Source organism: Sus scrofa, chromosome 1, assembly GCF_000003025.6.
Source record: "Sus scrofa isolate TJ Tabasco breed Duroc chromosome 1, Sscrofa11.1, whole genome shotgun sequence".
Taxonomy (NCBI): domain Eukaryota; kingdom Metazoa; phylum Chordata; class Mammalia; order Artiodactyla; family Suidae; genus Sus; species Sus scrofa.
Genome location: NC_010443.5, coordinates 270178434 through 270193473, shown reverse-complemented (window position 1 = coordinate 270193473; position 15040 = coordinate 270178434). Strand labels below are relative to the sequence as shown.

General features: G+C 47.9%; 2 protein-coding genes and 2 long non-coding RNA genes across 8 annotated transcripts in view; 2 read left to right on the top strand and 2 right to left on the bottom strand.

Annotated features, from left to right (window-relative positions):
- LOC102158087 overlaps window positions 1–2489 on the top strand; it is a 28551-nt gene extending 26062 nt beyond the window's left edge. For all 4 annotated transcript variants that reach the window (XR_002337861.1, XR_002337864.1, XR_002337863.1 and 1 more), the window contains one exon: window positions 2116–2489. This is a non-coding gene — a long non-coding RNA (uncharacterized LOC102158087). The remainder of the gene's footprint in view (window positions 1–2115) is intronic.
- Window positions 1–3400, bottom strand: part of GPR107 (G protein-coupled receptor 107) — a 65425-nt gene extending 62025 nt beyond the window's left edge. The window contains exon 1 of one of the 2 annotated variants that reach the window (XM_021070170.1): window positions 2797–3400. In XM_021070170.1, the coding sequence (XP_020925829.1) occupies window positions 2797–2937 (141 nt within the window). In that variant the 5' untranslated portion in view covers window positions 2938–3400. The remainder of the gene's footprint in view (window positions 1–2796) is intronic. The other variant, XM_021070180.1, reaches the window with a different exon arrangement.
- On the bottom strand, window positions 11023–13169 carry LOC110256408. The gene is made up of 2 exons (XR_002337858.1): window positions 12400–13169; window positions 11023–11440 (listed from the first exon to the last, which is right to left on the bottom strand). It is a non-coding gene; the product is annotated as an uncharacterized LOC110256408 (long non-coding RNA).
- FNBP1 (formin binding protein 1) overlaps window positions 13262–15040 on the top strand; it is a 137846-nt gene continuing 136067 nt past the window's right edge. Inside the window, 1 exon segment of the mRNA XM_021070148.1 lies at window positions 13262–13563. Within this exon segment, the coding sequence (XP_020925807.1) occupies window positions 13540–13563 (24 nt within the window). The 5' untranslated portion in view covers window positions 13262–13539.

The following is a 15040-nucleotide window of genomic DNA, read 5'->3' as shown; positions in this document are numbered from 1 at the left end:
GTGGGTGCATGTGTCTTTTTCAAGGAAAGTTTAGTCTGGATACATGCCCAAGAGTGGGACTGCTGGGTCACATGGTAGTTCTATGTATGGTTTTCTAAGGTACCTCCATACTGTTCTCCATAGTGGTTGTACCAGCTTCCATTCCCACCAACAGTGCAGGAGGGTTCCCTTTTCTCACACCCCTTCAGCATTTGTTATTTGTGAACTTATTAATGATGGCCATTCTGACTGGTGTGAGTTTTTGTTTTTATATTTGACTTAGTTGCCAGCTAATTTCAAATGAAAGCGCTGAATTTCTAGCTTTTCTTAAAACATACACACACTCCAGCATATCTAGGGCACATAGGAAGGAAAGCAGATGAACATACTAAACTATACTGCATGCAGGGAAATAATCAGCAAAATTTAGTCAGGGGGGTGGGGGTGGGGAGTGGAAGGGAGGAGTGAGAACCCCTAAGTCATGAGACTTAAGAATACTTACCAATCATATTGTGAGGACAATATTTAGATTCTGATTTAAAATTTTTTTTGTTTTTTGTTTTTGGTCCTTTTGGGGAGGCATATGTTAAGTTCCCAGGCTAGGGGTTGAATCAGAAATTCAGCTGCCAGCCTACACCACAGCCACGCCAGATCCAAGTCACATTTGCAACCTACACCACAGCTCAGGGCAACGCTGTGTCTTTAACCCACTGAGCAGGGCCAGGGACTGAACCCAAGTCTTCACGGATACTAGTCGGGTTCGTTGCCACTGAGCCACAATGGGAGCTCCTTAAAAAAATTTTTTTCTATTTGGTTTTTTTTTTGGTTTCTTTCTGGCCTCACCCAAGGCGTGCAAAAGTTCTTAGCCAGGGATTGAACCTGCATCACAGTAGTACCCAAGCCACGCAGTGACAACACCAGATCCTTAACCAGATGCACCACCAGGTAACTCCTAAAATGGGTGAATTTTAATATATGTAAACTATGCCTTAATACAACCATTTCAAAAAATTAAAGAATCTAAAGAAAGAACAAAAGAGAAAAAATTTGGAACTGAGAAAACGAGAATGATAGAAAATGTAGCATGGGGGAGTTCTGCTGTGGGCATGGCCAAAAAAATAAAACAAGGAGTTCCCATTGTGGCTCAGCAGAAACGAATCTGACTAGGAACCACAAGGTTGCGGATTCGGTTCCTGGCCTAGCTCAGTGGGTTAAGGATCTGGTGTTGCTGTGAGCTGTGGTGTAGGTCGCAGACTCGGCTTGGATCTGGCATTTCTATGGCTCTGGTGTAGGCTGGCAGCTATAGCTCTGATTCAACCCCTAGCCTGGGAACCTCCATATGCTGCCAGTGCAGCCCTAAAAGACAAAAGGAAAAAAAGAAGAAAGAAAAGAAAATGTAGCATGGAACAAGAAAAGTGAATAAAAATGAAAGGACTTGTTTCTAATTTAAAAAAGAATTCAGGGGGAGTTCCTGTCGTAGTGCAGTGGAAATGAATCCAACTAGTATCCACGAGGATGCGTGTTTGATCCCTGGCCTCACTCAAGGGTCGGGGATCTGGCCTTGCCGTGATCTGTGGTGTAGGTCGCAGACACAGCTGGGATCCTAAGATGCTGTGGCGCAGGCCAGCAGCTGTAGCTCTGATTTGACTCCTAGCCTGAAAACTTCCATATGCTTCAGGCAGGCTCAGCCCTAAAAAGCCAAGAAAAGAATGCAGGAGTTCACGTTCTACAGGCAGTTGAGAATCTTTTTTTTTTTTTTTTGCCAAGCCGGTGGCATGCTAAAGTTCTAGGCCCAGGGATCCAACGCGTGCCACAGCAGCCACTCCAGCCACAGCAATGACAATGACAGATCCTTAACCCACTGAGCCACCAGGGAACTCTGAGAATCATATTAATCAGGATAATTTGTATTTACAAACAACTGATACCCAAAGTATGGAACATGGGTCTGGCCAGGCTTTTTATTCCCGATTATGTATTCTTTAAACTGTACATTCACAAAATATAATGCTTTGTTAAAGAAATGAGTCTTAATAAGACAAACTTTCTACAATACCACACTTCTAAGAAAACTGTCTATTATGAAAATAATGTACAAGGCTTTGGATCATAATGATTTATTCTTCCATTCTCCAGATATCATAACCTGCTGAATCGCCTGGGGGCACGTTTTGAGTTAAAAAGCAAGATCCAAGGGATCATCCTAGGCCTGTCATAAATCTCTTCCCTAGACACAGGAGAGAGAGGGGTAAAAAGGCAGAGCCTCTAATTAGAAACATATTTTTAACGCTGGTTTTAAATTCCTGGTCTCGTCTTTCAAGCGAAATCTGAATTCCTCCCGGAGATTCCAGCTTTGAGCAGTCCAGAGAGAACACGAAGCCCAACTGGGAAACTGAGGCAAAGGTTCGGCGTACCTTCCAACGACCAGGCTCAAGGGGACGGACAAGTGGAGACCGCGGACAATCCAAGTCGGGGATGAAAGTTGGAAGTGACGAGGAAGGACTGGCTGCCTTCGAAAGGAAGCTAGGGAAGCCAGCAAGGATTACAAGCGCGGCCTCCTGAGTCCTTTAGGGTTACGCCGCAGTTCAGCCCCTTCCCCACACTCAGTTCGAATCTTCCTGCCACTTCCAGACAGACGGAGGACTCCCAACATTCCCACAGTTCCCAACAGACGCCTCTCCGAGGGAAGCCGCGCCGGGAGGGCGGGGGCCCAAGAGTCCACAGCCCCTCTCGCCTGGGCCCAAGTCGCCCCCAGTCCCGGAGCGGCCGCGGCCTCCGCCCCCCGTCCCGGTCCTGCCCGGCCGCGGTGGGCCTTACCTTGAGCGCCAGGTGGTGGACGCGGCCCAGGCCGGGCTCGGCCAGCAGCTGCAGCAGCCCCAGCAGCGGGAGCAGCCGAAGTCCGGCGGCCAGCAGAGGACTGCGTGAGCCCGAGAGGCCGACGGGCGCCGGGGCAGCCATGTTTGTTCCAGCATCACCAGTCGCTTCCTCTCCCGCCCACTTCCGGGGTTAAAGGTCGGCGGCCGCCGGAAGCCGGGAAGAGGAGTTCAGCTGCCGGAGACGGGGACCAAGACCTTCTTCGTGGAGTGTTTGGCCCAGGAAGTCGCTGATAGGCCTGAGCTGGCCATTTCGGGGGCCGTTCAGTTGGCCTCTCCTGTGCAGACTTTTGGTTTAGCCCGAAGACGTTGCACACCCGGTGGGGAGGGTGTGCCGGTTGCCATGGCAACGGTCGCTGGGCGGGACCAGCTCAGGCCTCCTCTCCGCCCAGGGGAGCTTTGAAAGCGGTGGTGGATCTGCGCTACTGGGCCCGCGGAGGGACCCGGCTCTCCAAGGGTGGGGATGCCTCCAAGTTGCCTAGCTATCGATGGGACTGACTCCTCGAACAGCATGACTTGTCATAGGTCTTTTGGGTTTTCTGAGGCACGTCACACTAAAATTTCAGACTAAGTGATTGTGATAGGAATTTATTGCGCCCTCATCAGGCACTTGTTAGGCCTGTCGTGTGCATTTAAACTTGGAACAGTCTGATGAGATGGGAGATAATGAGCATTATCCCCACTTTACCGATAAGCAAACTGAAACTCTTGAGAAATTAAGTCATTTGTTCAGGTTGAACAGGGAATTTCATGGGAGCTGCTAAATACTGTGTTATAGTGCTTCATGCTATTTCATCCTTTGTTTCTAATCTTTGGAATTTGGAGGACGATTTTTTTTTTTTTTGTCTTTTTGCTATTTCTTTGGGCCGCTCCCGCGGCCTATGGAGGTTCCCAGGCTAGGGGTCGAATCGGAGCTGTAGCCGCCGGCCTACGCCAGAGCCACAGCAACGTGGGATCCAAGCCACGTCTGCAACCTACACCACAGCTCACGGCAACGCCGGATCGTTAACCCACTGAACAAGGGCAGGGACCGAACCTGCAACCTCATGATCCTAGTCGGATTCGTTAACTGCTGCGCAACGATGGGAACTCCTGGAGGACGATTTTTAATAGGATTCAGTAGTTGGTTCCCTCCAACTCACTATATTTTTTACCAAGAAGTTATAGAACACTTTTATTAAAATTGCCAGTAGACTAGCTAGGTTTATTTATTTGTTTAGGTTCTTTTTTTAGCTTGCCACACACACCACTGCAAGTAATGCATGCTCTTTGTGTGAAGTCATTTAAGCAAAAGAGGATAAAATAAAAACCACCAGGAATAATGGAAAAACTGAAATCATTATTAAAAAAAGGAAAAAGAAACACCAGGAATCACGATACTGAATGATTATCGGTATACTAAAGTGTTTAATGACTGAATCAGATTTTAAAGTTTTTAACTGGAACTAGGACCTGGAATTACTATGATACATTTTAATGGAGATAAAGTGCTATATTCAGGTTAAAAAAAATCAGTTGGGCAAGTAAAGAATAGAGGAGGTGGCGTTCCTACTGTGCCTCAGTGGGTTAAGAACCCGGCAGAGTATCCATGAGGATGTGGGTTCCATCCCTGGCCTTGCTCAGTGGGTTAAGTTTCCAGGACCCTACCCCAAGCTGCAGCTTAGGTTGCAGATGCAGCTAAGATCTGGTGTTGCTCTGGCTGTGGCTTAGGCCGGCAGCTGCAATTCCTCTGGGAACTTCCACATACCACAGGTGTGGCTGAAAAAAAAAAAAAAAATTTCTAGACCTTTTAGTTGGATACAACCTTAGTAAAAGTCATGAATCTATGAATTTTCCCCTTGAATCAAAAACCAGTGGTTTCTGTCACACCCTCTGCAAGGACAAAGGTAGAAGACTAAGGTATCGCCAGGAAGTTAGAAAGGCAATATTTACTAATTGGTGGATTCTTTCTCCAACCTCTGATCTTCAGCCATCTATTATGAATCTTACTTCTTTGAACAGAATTGTCATTTGATCTTAGTACCTCACTTTACAGATGAAGAAACGGAGAACAAGAAACTTTCTGTTTTGGAAATCCACAAAAGAGATAATAGTTAATTTATTTATTGAGCAATTAAATTTGCCAAATATGCTGCTAAGTACTTTGATGTATACATTATCTCATTTCAGATCACAAAATCTTGGTAAGGTCTACATTTTTGTTCCTTTTTAAAGATGAGACTTGTTTAGATGCATTAATGTATTCAGGGATGGCCTGCTCATTTATAAATGACCCAGAGGGACCTCCCATCCAGCCCCACCCACCAAGCCTAGCTCTTAGTCTCTGCCCAGCAACTGTTATAAAAAGTTAATTTCGAAGTTCCCGTTATGGCTCAGTGGTGGTAACAAACCCAACTAGTATCCATGAGGACGTGGGTTCAGTCCCTGGCCTTGATCAGTGGGTTAAGGATCCGGCGATGCCGTGAGCTGGGGTGTAGGTTGCAGACGAGGCTCGGATCCCCTGTGGCTGTGGCTGTGGCGAAGGCTGGCAGCAGCATCTCCGATTAGACCCCTTGCCTGGGAACCTCCACATGCCATGGTTGTGGCCCTAAAAAAAAAAAAAGACAGACAAACAAAAGAACATAGTAGGAGTTCCCTCATGGTCTAGTGGTTAAGGATCCAGCATTGCCACTGCTGTGGCTCAGGTCACTGTGGCACAGGTTTGATCCCGGGCCTGGGAACTTCCACATGCCTCAGGACTGGCCAAAAAAGAAAGAAAGAACATAGCAGACATATAAAACAATTGATACTTTCTTTTAGGTGTCAAGAGGAAATACCAAAGACAGCTGATTTTCACTTCCGTATGAAACTAGTTGTTAAAAAGAATGGGAATTTTCAAGTGCAGTTTCATTTTTAAAGGCAGTTTGTAATTTTTTGGAGTATTATTGTACCTTTTAAAGTGAGGTACATTTTTAAAAATCTCTGGTTGTGAATTGTATATACAAGTCTTCTAAAAACAGAAAAATCAGGTGGGATCTTAACTTTATTTAAAAATATAAAATTGATGAGATGTTTAGCTAGTTTATAGACCCTCTTTATCCTTTAGTCTCTGGAAAGCGGTTTTACAAGGGTTCAAAGCTGGGTTCTTATTCCTTCATTCATTTCCCTTGGGAATTATCATGTGACTTTCACCGGGTCATATGCCAACACCGTCGGTACAGAAGTTTATGAGGAATAGCTTCTTCAGATATTTGAGAACCATAATGTGTTAGTCCTTAGTTTGGATTTGAGAGAAGTAAGAAAGGGAACATTAATCGCAAAGACCTAAAGTGACATTTTTTTTAGATAGTTACTTCTCAAATTTTGTGAAAACTGCTATCTTGGCAATTATATTTAAGCACATGATTTCAGAGTTTCAAGAAAAGATTATTTGCATAATCATAATACTGTAACAGGGAACAGACAAGTTGAGTAACAGAACAAGTTAGGCCTGCCTGTCCCTGGCAACATTTTCAAAGAGGCATTAAACTTTAAGGTATTGGAGTTCCCGTCGTGGCTCAGTGGTTAGCGAATCCGACTAGGAACCATGAGGTTGCAGGTTCCATCCCTGGCCTCACTCAGTGGGTTAAGGATCCAGTGTTGCCATGAGCTGTGGTGTAGGTCGCAGACACAGCTATGATCCTGAGTTGCTGTGGCTCTGGTGTAGACCGGCGGCTACAGCTCTGGTTGACCCCTAGCCTAGGAACCTCCATATGCCGTGGGAGTGACCCAAGAAATGGCAAAAAGACAAAAGCAAAACAAAAAAAAACTTTAAGGTATTGACTGAAAAGGCCTGGAGGGGCTGGAAAGACTCTCCTAAACCTGACTTTCAGCCTTATGCTCTTGGTCAAGTGCCTTTTCTTTCCATTTCCCCTAGCTTTGCAAGATCTGCCAAAGGTTGCCACTAGTAGCAGAATTTGTAGTTTGAACTTAGTGTGATTAATACTATTTGGCATGAGTTAGAAATTTCCGGAAATACTGAAAGTGATCATTGGGTTAATATTCTCCAGTTATGATTGCCGTTTGTCTTTCTTTTTTTTTTTTTTTTTGTCTTTTTGCCATTTCTTGGGCTGCTCCCTCGGCATATGGAGGTTCCCAGGCTAGGGGTCGAATCGGAGCTGTAGCCACCGGCCTACGCCAGAGCCACAGCAACGCGGGATCCGAGCCACGTCTGCAACCTACACCACAGCTCACGGCAACGCCGGATCGTTAACCCACTGAGCAAGGGCAGGGACCGAACCCACAACCTCACGGTTCCTAGTCGGACTCGTTAACCACTGCGCCACGACGGGAACTCCCCGTTTGTCTTTCTTATCAAAAGAGATGACATTTCAGACCAAAAACCTTTGTAAATACCGTATACAGAACTAGAAGTCAAATTGAAGCCTGGCAATACATTCAGAAGTCAAATGTCACTTTCATTCTTTGACTTGAAATGTCATTTCTCAGGATGTGGGGGAAGCCCACGGCCTCTCTTTGCAGAGAGTGTCCTGACACATCTTCAGTCCTTGCAGGTTGAAGAGAAACTTCAAGTTCACTTCTCTGTTGGCACCGTGTATGACTTGCTCGGCCACAGGCCAGCCGGTTTTTCCTGATTTGAGGCACATCTTTATAGACCAGGGGAATTCCATCATCAAGTACAAAAATCGGTCGCAGTTTTAAGATTCTATACACCATGGAGCTCCTACTTTTATCCCACTCCAATTTTTTTCCACTAGACTGCTTTCTTGGGCCCTTAGTAAGTAGTTTGAATGCTGAACAAGTGGAGAATTTTAATCTTGAAACTGATCCAAGCTGTTTTAAAGGGGAAAAAAAAAATCCTGAAAATTTCATTAGGAAGAGTGCTTCAGGAGCTCCCACTGTAGCTCAGCAGTAATGAGCACACCCAACTAGTATCCATAAGGACTCGGGTTCAATCCCTAGCCTCCTTCAGTGGGTTAAGGATCCAGCCTTGCCATGAGCTGTGGTGTAGGTTGCAGGCGCAGCTCAGATCCTGCATTACTGTGGTTGTGGTGTAGGCTGGCAGCTGCAGCTCCCATCGGACCCCAACCTGGGAACTTCCATATGCTGCAGGTGTGGCCCTAAAAAGACAAAAAAAAAAGTGCTTCACCAATGGACAACCAATCAATTGTAGTCTAGGCAGTCTGTCTTGCTGCGTCAGAATGGCTTTAAGGATTGCTTTACTTAATAGGGGAAGGAAAAGTCCTCCAGAAAACAAGAGGAAGGGCAAGGGAACCAGTACCTGTGCCATCATGTGCGAAGTATTTTACATCATTTTTTTTCTTTTATTCTTTGCAGTAATCTTTGAAACAAAGCAGCATTATTTCCATTTTATGGAGGAGGAGACTAAAGCTTAAAGGAAAATAATTCAACCAAAGCTCTACAGCTTTCTGTGCAGGGCTGTCCAGTCAGCCTAACACCAAAGCCTGTGCTCATTGCCAGCTCCCTGCTTTCAGCCTCACAGCCACTTATGAGGTCCTGGGGTGGGGGTGGGGGTTGTTTTTTGTTTGTTTGTTTGGCCATGCCCCCGGCATGGCGACGTTCCCCAAGCCAGGGTGTGCCTGATCCTTTATCCGCTGAACCACCAGGGAACTCAAAGAGTTCCTTGTTGTTTTTGGTTTTTGTTGGTGGTGGTTTTTTTTCTTTTGGACCTTCACATGCATCTTATTTTTTTTTTTAATAAATTTTGTTGGAGTATGGGTGACTTACAATGTTGTATGTTTCAGGTGTACAACAAAGTGAATCAGCCATTCCTATACATATGTATTCACTCTTTTTCAGATTCTTCCCTCATACAGGCTATCACAGCATATTAAATAGATTTCCCCAAGCTATATAGTAGGTCTTTGTTACTGACCAATTTTGTATATAGTAGTGTGTATATGCCAATCCCAACCTCCTAATTTATTCCTCTCTGCATGAAATCCCTGTTTTAAGTGAAGCTCTGAGAGTTTAATTTGCCAAAGGCCACACACCTAAGGAGTAGTGGAACACTAGGATCCCAACTGAACAATTATAAAACCTAACCCCTTTAAAACAGGTTAGAGGAGTTCCCGTCATGGCACAGTGGCTAACAAATCCAACTGGGAACCATGAGGTTGTGGGTTCGATCCCTGGCCTCGCTCAGTGGGTTAAGGATCTGGTGTTGCCATGAGCTGGGGTGTAGGTCACAGATGTGGCTCGGATCACGTGTTGCTGTGGCTGTGGCGTAGGCCGGCGGCTCCAGCTCCGATTCGACCCCTAGCCTGGGAACCTCCATATGCCTCGGGTGCGGCCCTAGAAAAGACAAAAAAGACAAAAAATAAAAAATAAAAAAAATAAATAAATAAAACAGGTTAGAAATATCTATACAGCTAAGCTCCTGAATTAGATTTTTTTCCTTAATGAATTTTATTACATTTACAGGTGTACAACAATCATCACAACCAAACCCTGTCCATCCCAAATCCTCAGTACATCCCCCACCCCCAACCTGTCTCATTTTGAAACCATAAGTTTTTTAAGGTCTGTGAGTCAGTATCTGTTCTGCAAAGAAGTTCATTGTGTCCTTTTTTCAGATTCCACATGTCAGTGATGGCATTTGACGTTGGTGTCTCATTGTCTGACTGACTTCACTCAGCATGATAATTTCTAGGTCCATCCATGTTGCTAAAAATGCCCATTATTTCGTTCCTTTTAATGGCTGAGTAATATTCCATTGTGTATATGTACCACATCTTCTTGATCCACTCCTCCGTCGATGGACATTTAGGTTGTTTCCATGTCTTGACTATTGAAAATAGTGCTGCAGTGAACATTGGAGTACATGTGTCTTTGAGAGTCCTGGTTTTCTTTGGATAGATGCCCAGCAGTGGGATTGCTGGATCAAATGATAGTTCTATTTTTAGTTTTCTGAGGAGTCTCCATACTGTTTTCCACAGTGGTTGCACCAATTTACAATCCCACCAACAGCATAATAGGGTTCCTTTTTCTCCACACCCTCTCCAGCACTTATTGTTTGTAGACTTTTGGATGATGGCCATTCTGGCTGGTGTAAGGCGGTACCTCAGAGTGGTTTTGCTTTGCATTTCTCTAATAATGAGTGATGTTGAACATCTTTCTTTTTTTTTTTTTTTGGCTTTTTGCCATTTCTAGGGCCGCTCCAGCAGCATATGGAGGTTCCCAGGCTAGGGGTCGAATTGGAGCTGTAGCTGCCGGCCTATACCAGAGCCACAGCAACATGGGATCCGAGCTGAGTCTGCAACCTACACCACAGCCACAGCAACACTGGATCCTTAACCCACTGAGTGAGGCCAGGGATGGAACCTGCAACCTCATGGTTCCTAGTCGGATTCGCTAACCACTGAGCCACGACAGGAACTTCTTGAACATCTTTTCATGTGTTTTTTGGCCATCTGGATGTCTTCTCTGAATTAGATGTTCCTTACTTGCAAGCACCATTAGAGCTACCAAACAGCCATAACAGAGTTGTTTACTCTAACTACATGGCAACTACTCAAGGTCTCTATTTGTCTAGATACCTTATTTCAGTGCTAATAACATCCATGGGTTCAGATTATTCAGTGGAGATGTGTATAGCGGCCTGCCAAGATCATAACTTGGTAGATCAGTGTTCTCTGGATGCCACTGAAAGGTAAAAGGGCTGTCTGGAACCCAGTCAGAACCCCTAGATAATTCCAGCATTTACACTGTCAAGATTTACAACATCTCTTGTGAAAACTGACTCCTAAGTAGGTCAGTCCTTTGTTCATAGAATTTTTTATCTTAAAAATCACTCCCTCTTAGGAGTTCCCATTGTGGCGCAGCAGAAATGAATCTGACTAGTCTCCATGAGGATGCAGTTTCCATCCCTGGCCTCGCTCAGTGGGTTAAGGATCCGGCATTGCCATGAGCTGTGGTGTGGAATGCAGATATGGCTCGGATCTGTGGCTGTGGTGTAGGCCACCACCTGTAGCTCTGATTTGATGCCTAGCCTGGGAACTTCCACATGCCATGGGTGTGGCCCTAAGAAGCAAAAAAATAAAAATAAAAATAAATAATAAAATAAAAAAATGACTCCCTTTTACTGTAAAGGAAACTTAGTGGATTTAGTTCTTCCTAAAAAAATTCTGTGCTGTATTTGTTTTATCTTTTTTCTGCTGGCTTATTTCTCTTCATCCTGAATCCTATTGATTTCCATTGTTTTAAGATCAGTGGTGTTTTTTTTTTTTTCTTCATTTCTTGGAGATTCTGACACTTTCAAACCTTTTTTAGTTGCTGCCAAACTTAATGAAGTTAAAGATATTTGCAGCATGGTCTCATTAACCCAGTTCCATGTAGTTCTGCTGCTGTGGCTTTTAATGGGTTCCTATGACTACTTCCTGCTTACTCATCTTAAAAAGTTTCCTTTTAATGTGGTCTCTCTCTCTCTTTTTTTCTGCTGTCCCCCTCCCCTTCTTTTTCTTCTTTGAGCAGGCGCAGGTTGTTTTTCCTCCTGATTAGCATCTTTTCACAAGTGGTCACTGTTTTTGAGAAGTCTTCTAGAAGGCAGTCAAGACTCGATCACTGTATTTGAAAAAAAGAGTCCAAACCTGGGCAGGAAGGGAAATTGAGCATTTCAGCATTTCCAAAGAGCTAACTAAACTGCAATATTGTTTGTTTGTTTTTAAATTTTGATTGAAGTATAGTTGATTCATAAGGTTGTGTGGGTATATTGTTTGAATTTCTAACCCCTCCATCTCACCCTGGCTATTAGTTTACCTGGGAGGTAAGTGGTTGGTGTTTTTATTTTAGGGCTGCACCTGTGGCATATGGAGGTTCTCAGGCTAGGCGTCCAATCGTAGCTGTAGCCGCTGGCCTACACCACAGCCACAGCGACGCCAGATCTGAGCCTCGTCTGTGACCTACACCACAGCTCACGGCAATGTCAGATCCTCAACCCACTGAGCGAGGCCATGGATCGAACTTGCATCCTCATGGATGCTGGTCAGATTCATGTCCACTGAACCACGACGGGAACTCTGGTTGATGATTCTGATGGTTACATATATCTAACAGGCTTGGAGTAGATTTCCCAGACCTGGTAACTGTAAGAACAAAATATGTAAACACACACACTAAAAATGAGGGGTGGAGGGAACTTGTAACTGAAAAAAGACAGACCAAAACAGTTCTGACAGTTTAAATTGATTGTAATTCTGTCCAACAAAGGAAGCCGACTTGGTTTATCTGCAAGAGGAGGAAAACCACCCTTGCTCCACTCTCTCCTGGAGTATGACAAGCTAGCCGAGTCTGAGGGTGGTGGGATTGAAGAGAAGCATCCCCGTGAAATATTTCTAAAATGGGGCCCAGTTTAGAGTCGACGGTTATTCAGAAAAGTTGGTAGCATTGGCTGTGGGAGAAAGAAAACTGGGGAGAAAGGGCCTACGGATTCAGAGGAAGGAGTTGGAACCCAGTTCTCCATAGCTTGTGGGGAATGTAATAATGTGTGGACCCTCGGGATACGGAGAAAGGGAGTCAGTACCTCCCTAGAAATTAGCTCTCAGCTTACCAACCACGGGCCAGGTATCAGGTGCTCTTTCCTTGATCCTTGTCACCACACAGTGACATGGCTCTGTCATTCCGTCCATCTGAGCTTTCAGGAGAGGTGGAGGCATTGCCCGAGGCCATCCAGCCAGTAAGTGCCGGAGGCTGGATTGGAACCAAACACATTATCTGTGGACCCAGCGCCTTTCCTTTTACCCACTAAGTGGCAACGTGATTTCACGTCTGAGTCTGAGAGTTTCTTGGCAGAACAAGTTGGAAATCACTGGTTTCGGAGATTAGAAATCACCGGTTCCGCGCCCCTGGATCCCTTCCCTGGCCACTCGAAGCGGCTGGGTCGCTCTTTGCCTCGACATCCCTCTCTGTGCAGCACAGACATCGCCCCACTCCCAGGCCCCACTCCCACCGCGCAAGGCTGCAGGGCTCCTCGGGCCTCCACGGTTCCCAGGCGGGGGCAAAGACCATCCCGAGCGAACTCTGGTCGGTGTAAATGGCTGCCAGGGAAAAGTATTGTCCTTAAATCCAAAGCGGCCCTCGACGCAGGGGAGCAACCTCAGGCCTCGGCAGAGCACCCTTAATAACAGGGGCCGGCTACGTTCAAAGGCGGGTGGTTGTCCTAGGAGCAAGAGGGTGGCTGCTAATAAGCAATAATAATGAACAAAACCCGGCGGGGGGAGCCCCGGGGTCCCAGGTCCCGGCAGCCCTCCCACCTCCCTCCGAGGCCTTCCGGACCCCCGGGCTACGCGGGCGGGGCGGAGGGCGCCCGGAGGGAGGCTGGGCCGGGGGCGGGGGCGGGGCGCGCGCGTGCGCGAGCTGTCAGGCCGGCCCCGCCCCCGGCGCGCAGCCCCGCCCCGGCCGCCCCTCCCTCCCCTCCCCCTCCCCCTCCCCTCGCTCTCCCGGTGTAGGGCGGGCGGGCGCTGCGGCGACCGCGGCTGCTGCTTCCTCGGGCCATTTTGCTGAGGAGAGACGGGGAGGAGGAGCCGCCGAGGAGACCCGAGCCGAGGAGCGGCGAGCCGGAGGAGGCGGCGGCGGCGCGGGCACGGGCTTTCCTCGATCGCGGGGATCTCCAGGGGCGAAGGGATCGCCGGGGAGCGGGACCGGAGAGCCGCGCCTGCCGCGCGGCGCGCCCCTTCCCGCCCCCTGCACCATGAGCTGGGGCACCGAGCTCTGGGTGAGTGAGGGGCTGGGCCCGCCGGGCGGCGAGGGAAGGTGCCTGGCGCGCCTGGGCTGGGGGCGCGGGCCCGGCTGCCCGGGTGGGGGCGACCGCGCGCTGGTCGGGGTCCCCGCGGCCTGGGGGGAAGCGCGGGACCGGGTGCCTCTCGTCGGCCTTGGCTCGAGCAAGGGGTGCGAGCCAGATTCGCCCTTCGGAGGTGCGGGGCGCTGGTGTGGGTCCCCTGCTGCTCGAGCGCGGGGCGCGCATCTGGGTGCCCCTGCGGCCTGAGCGGGGGCGCCGGCAGGACTCCGTCTCTCTGGCGCCCCGAGGCCAGGGGTGTGTATCGGGAAGAGCCTTAATCCCCCGGAGCGAGTAACCGACGCGCCGCGGACCGACCTCGATGGGGGGCGTGGAGGCCCGGGGATTTTCAGGACTGCGCTGGGCACTGGGCGCCCAGCGCCGAAATCCGAGGGCTGCTTTCTCTCCGTGGAGGTGCTGGCGGGTCGGGCGCTCCCCCGGGGGGGCGGGGCGGCCCTGGCGGGTCTGGGTGCGAGGTCTTGGGTTTGGGGGCGCAGGGACGAGCGACTGGTGTCTCCCCTTTGGTGGCGAGGACTTTTGACCTGTGATGGTTTGGGGTGCACTTGTGGTTCTTTGAGGGGCCGCTCAGATCCTGGATTTGATGTGGGGACTGCGGCGTTTGGCCTGGAGAGGGGAGAGTAGTCGGAGTTAGAGGGAGATCTTGTGTTATCACCTTTCGGAAGGGGCATTCACGGGGTAAATTTTCCATTTTTTAGCTGCTGGGAGGAGAGCGTCCAAAATGGGGTAGGCTGGCGCGGAGGAGCGCCCCGCGGGGTTCCTTAACCTGGGCTGCGGGTGGATAAACAAGTAGATGCACTCCCCGCACCAGGGCGAGCAGAGGATGCCAAGGCCATCATCCTTGGGGAAGAGAGGCTGTGGCTTGTGGAATGGAGCTGATTTCCCTGCCTTCCTCTGGATTCCTGAGGAAATCACTGGGCAAGGAATGGGGCAGAGCAGTGTCCAGAGGGAGGAGTAGATGAAATCTCAGTTATTGCCCCGAAATGTTCTCAAGATGAGACATTTCCCATGATGAACTGGAAAGTGCCTCCCCGCGGAATTCCATTTGTAAAGGGTGTGGAGGAGAAAGTGCGGGGTGGTGGTGGTTGCTCTTTGAGCTGAGGCCAAGAAATTTCACATCAAAATAAAACAAGGTTACAGCAGCTTTAGAAACAGAGCGCATCCTCCCTTAATTTTTTTTTTTTTGCTGTAATTGTTTTTTACATAACCATTTCTTAGGCTCCGAAGCAGCTGCTGTTATCAATACCAAAATCCTGAAGGCAATAACTCCCTTACATTAAGATAATTTTATAAACATCCTTTATCTAAGGGGACTCAAATTTTCGACACATCGTCCTTTTTAAAATAAAGTAACAGATGGTTTTAAGTATTTACATACAGCTGATTAGGCAGACTCTAC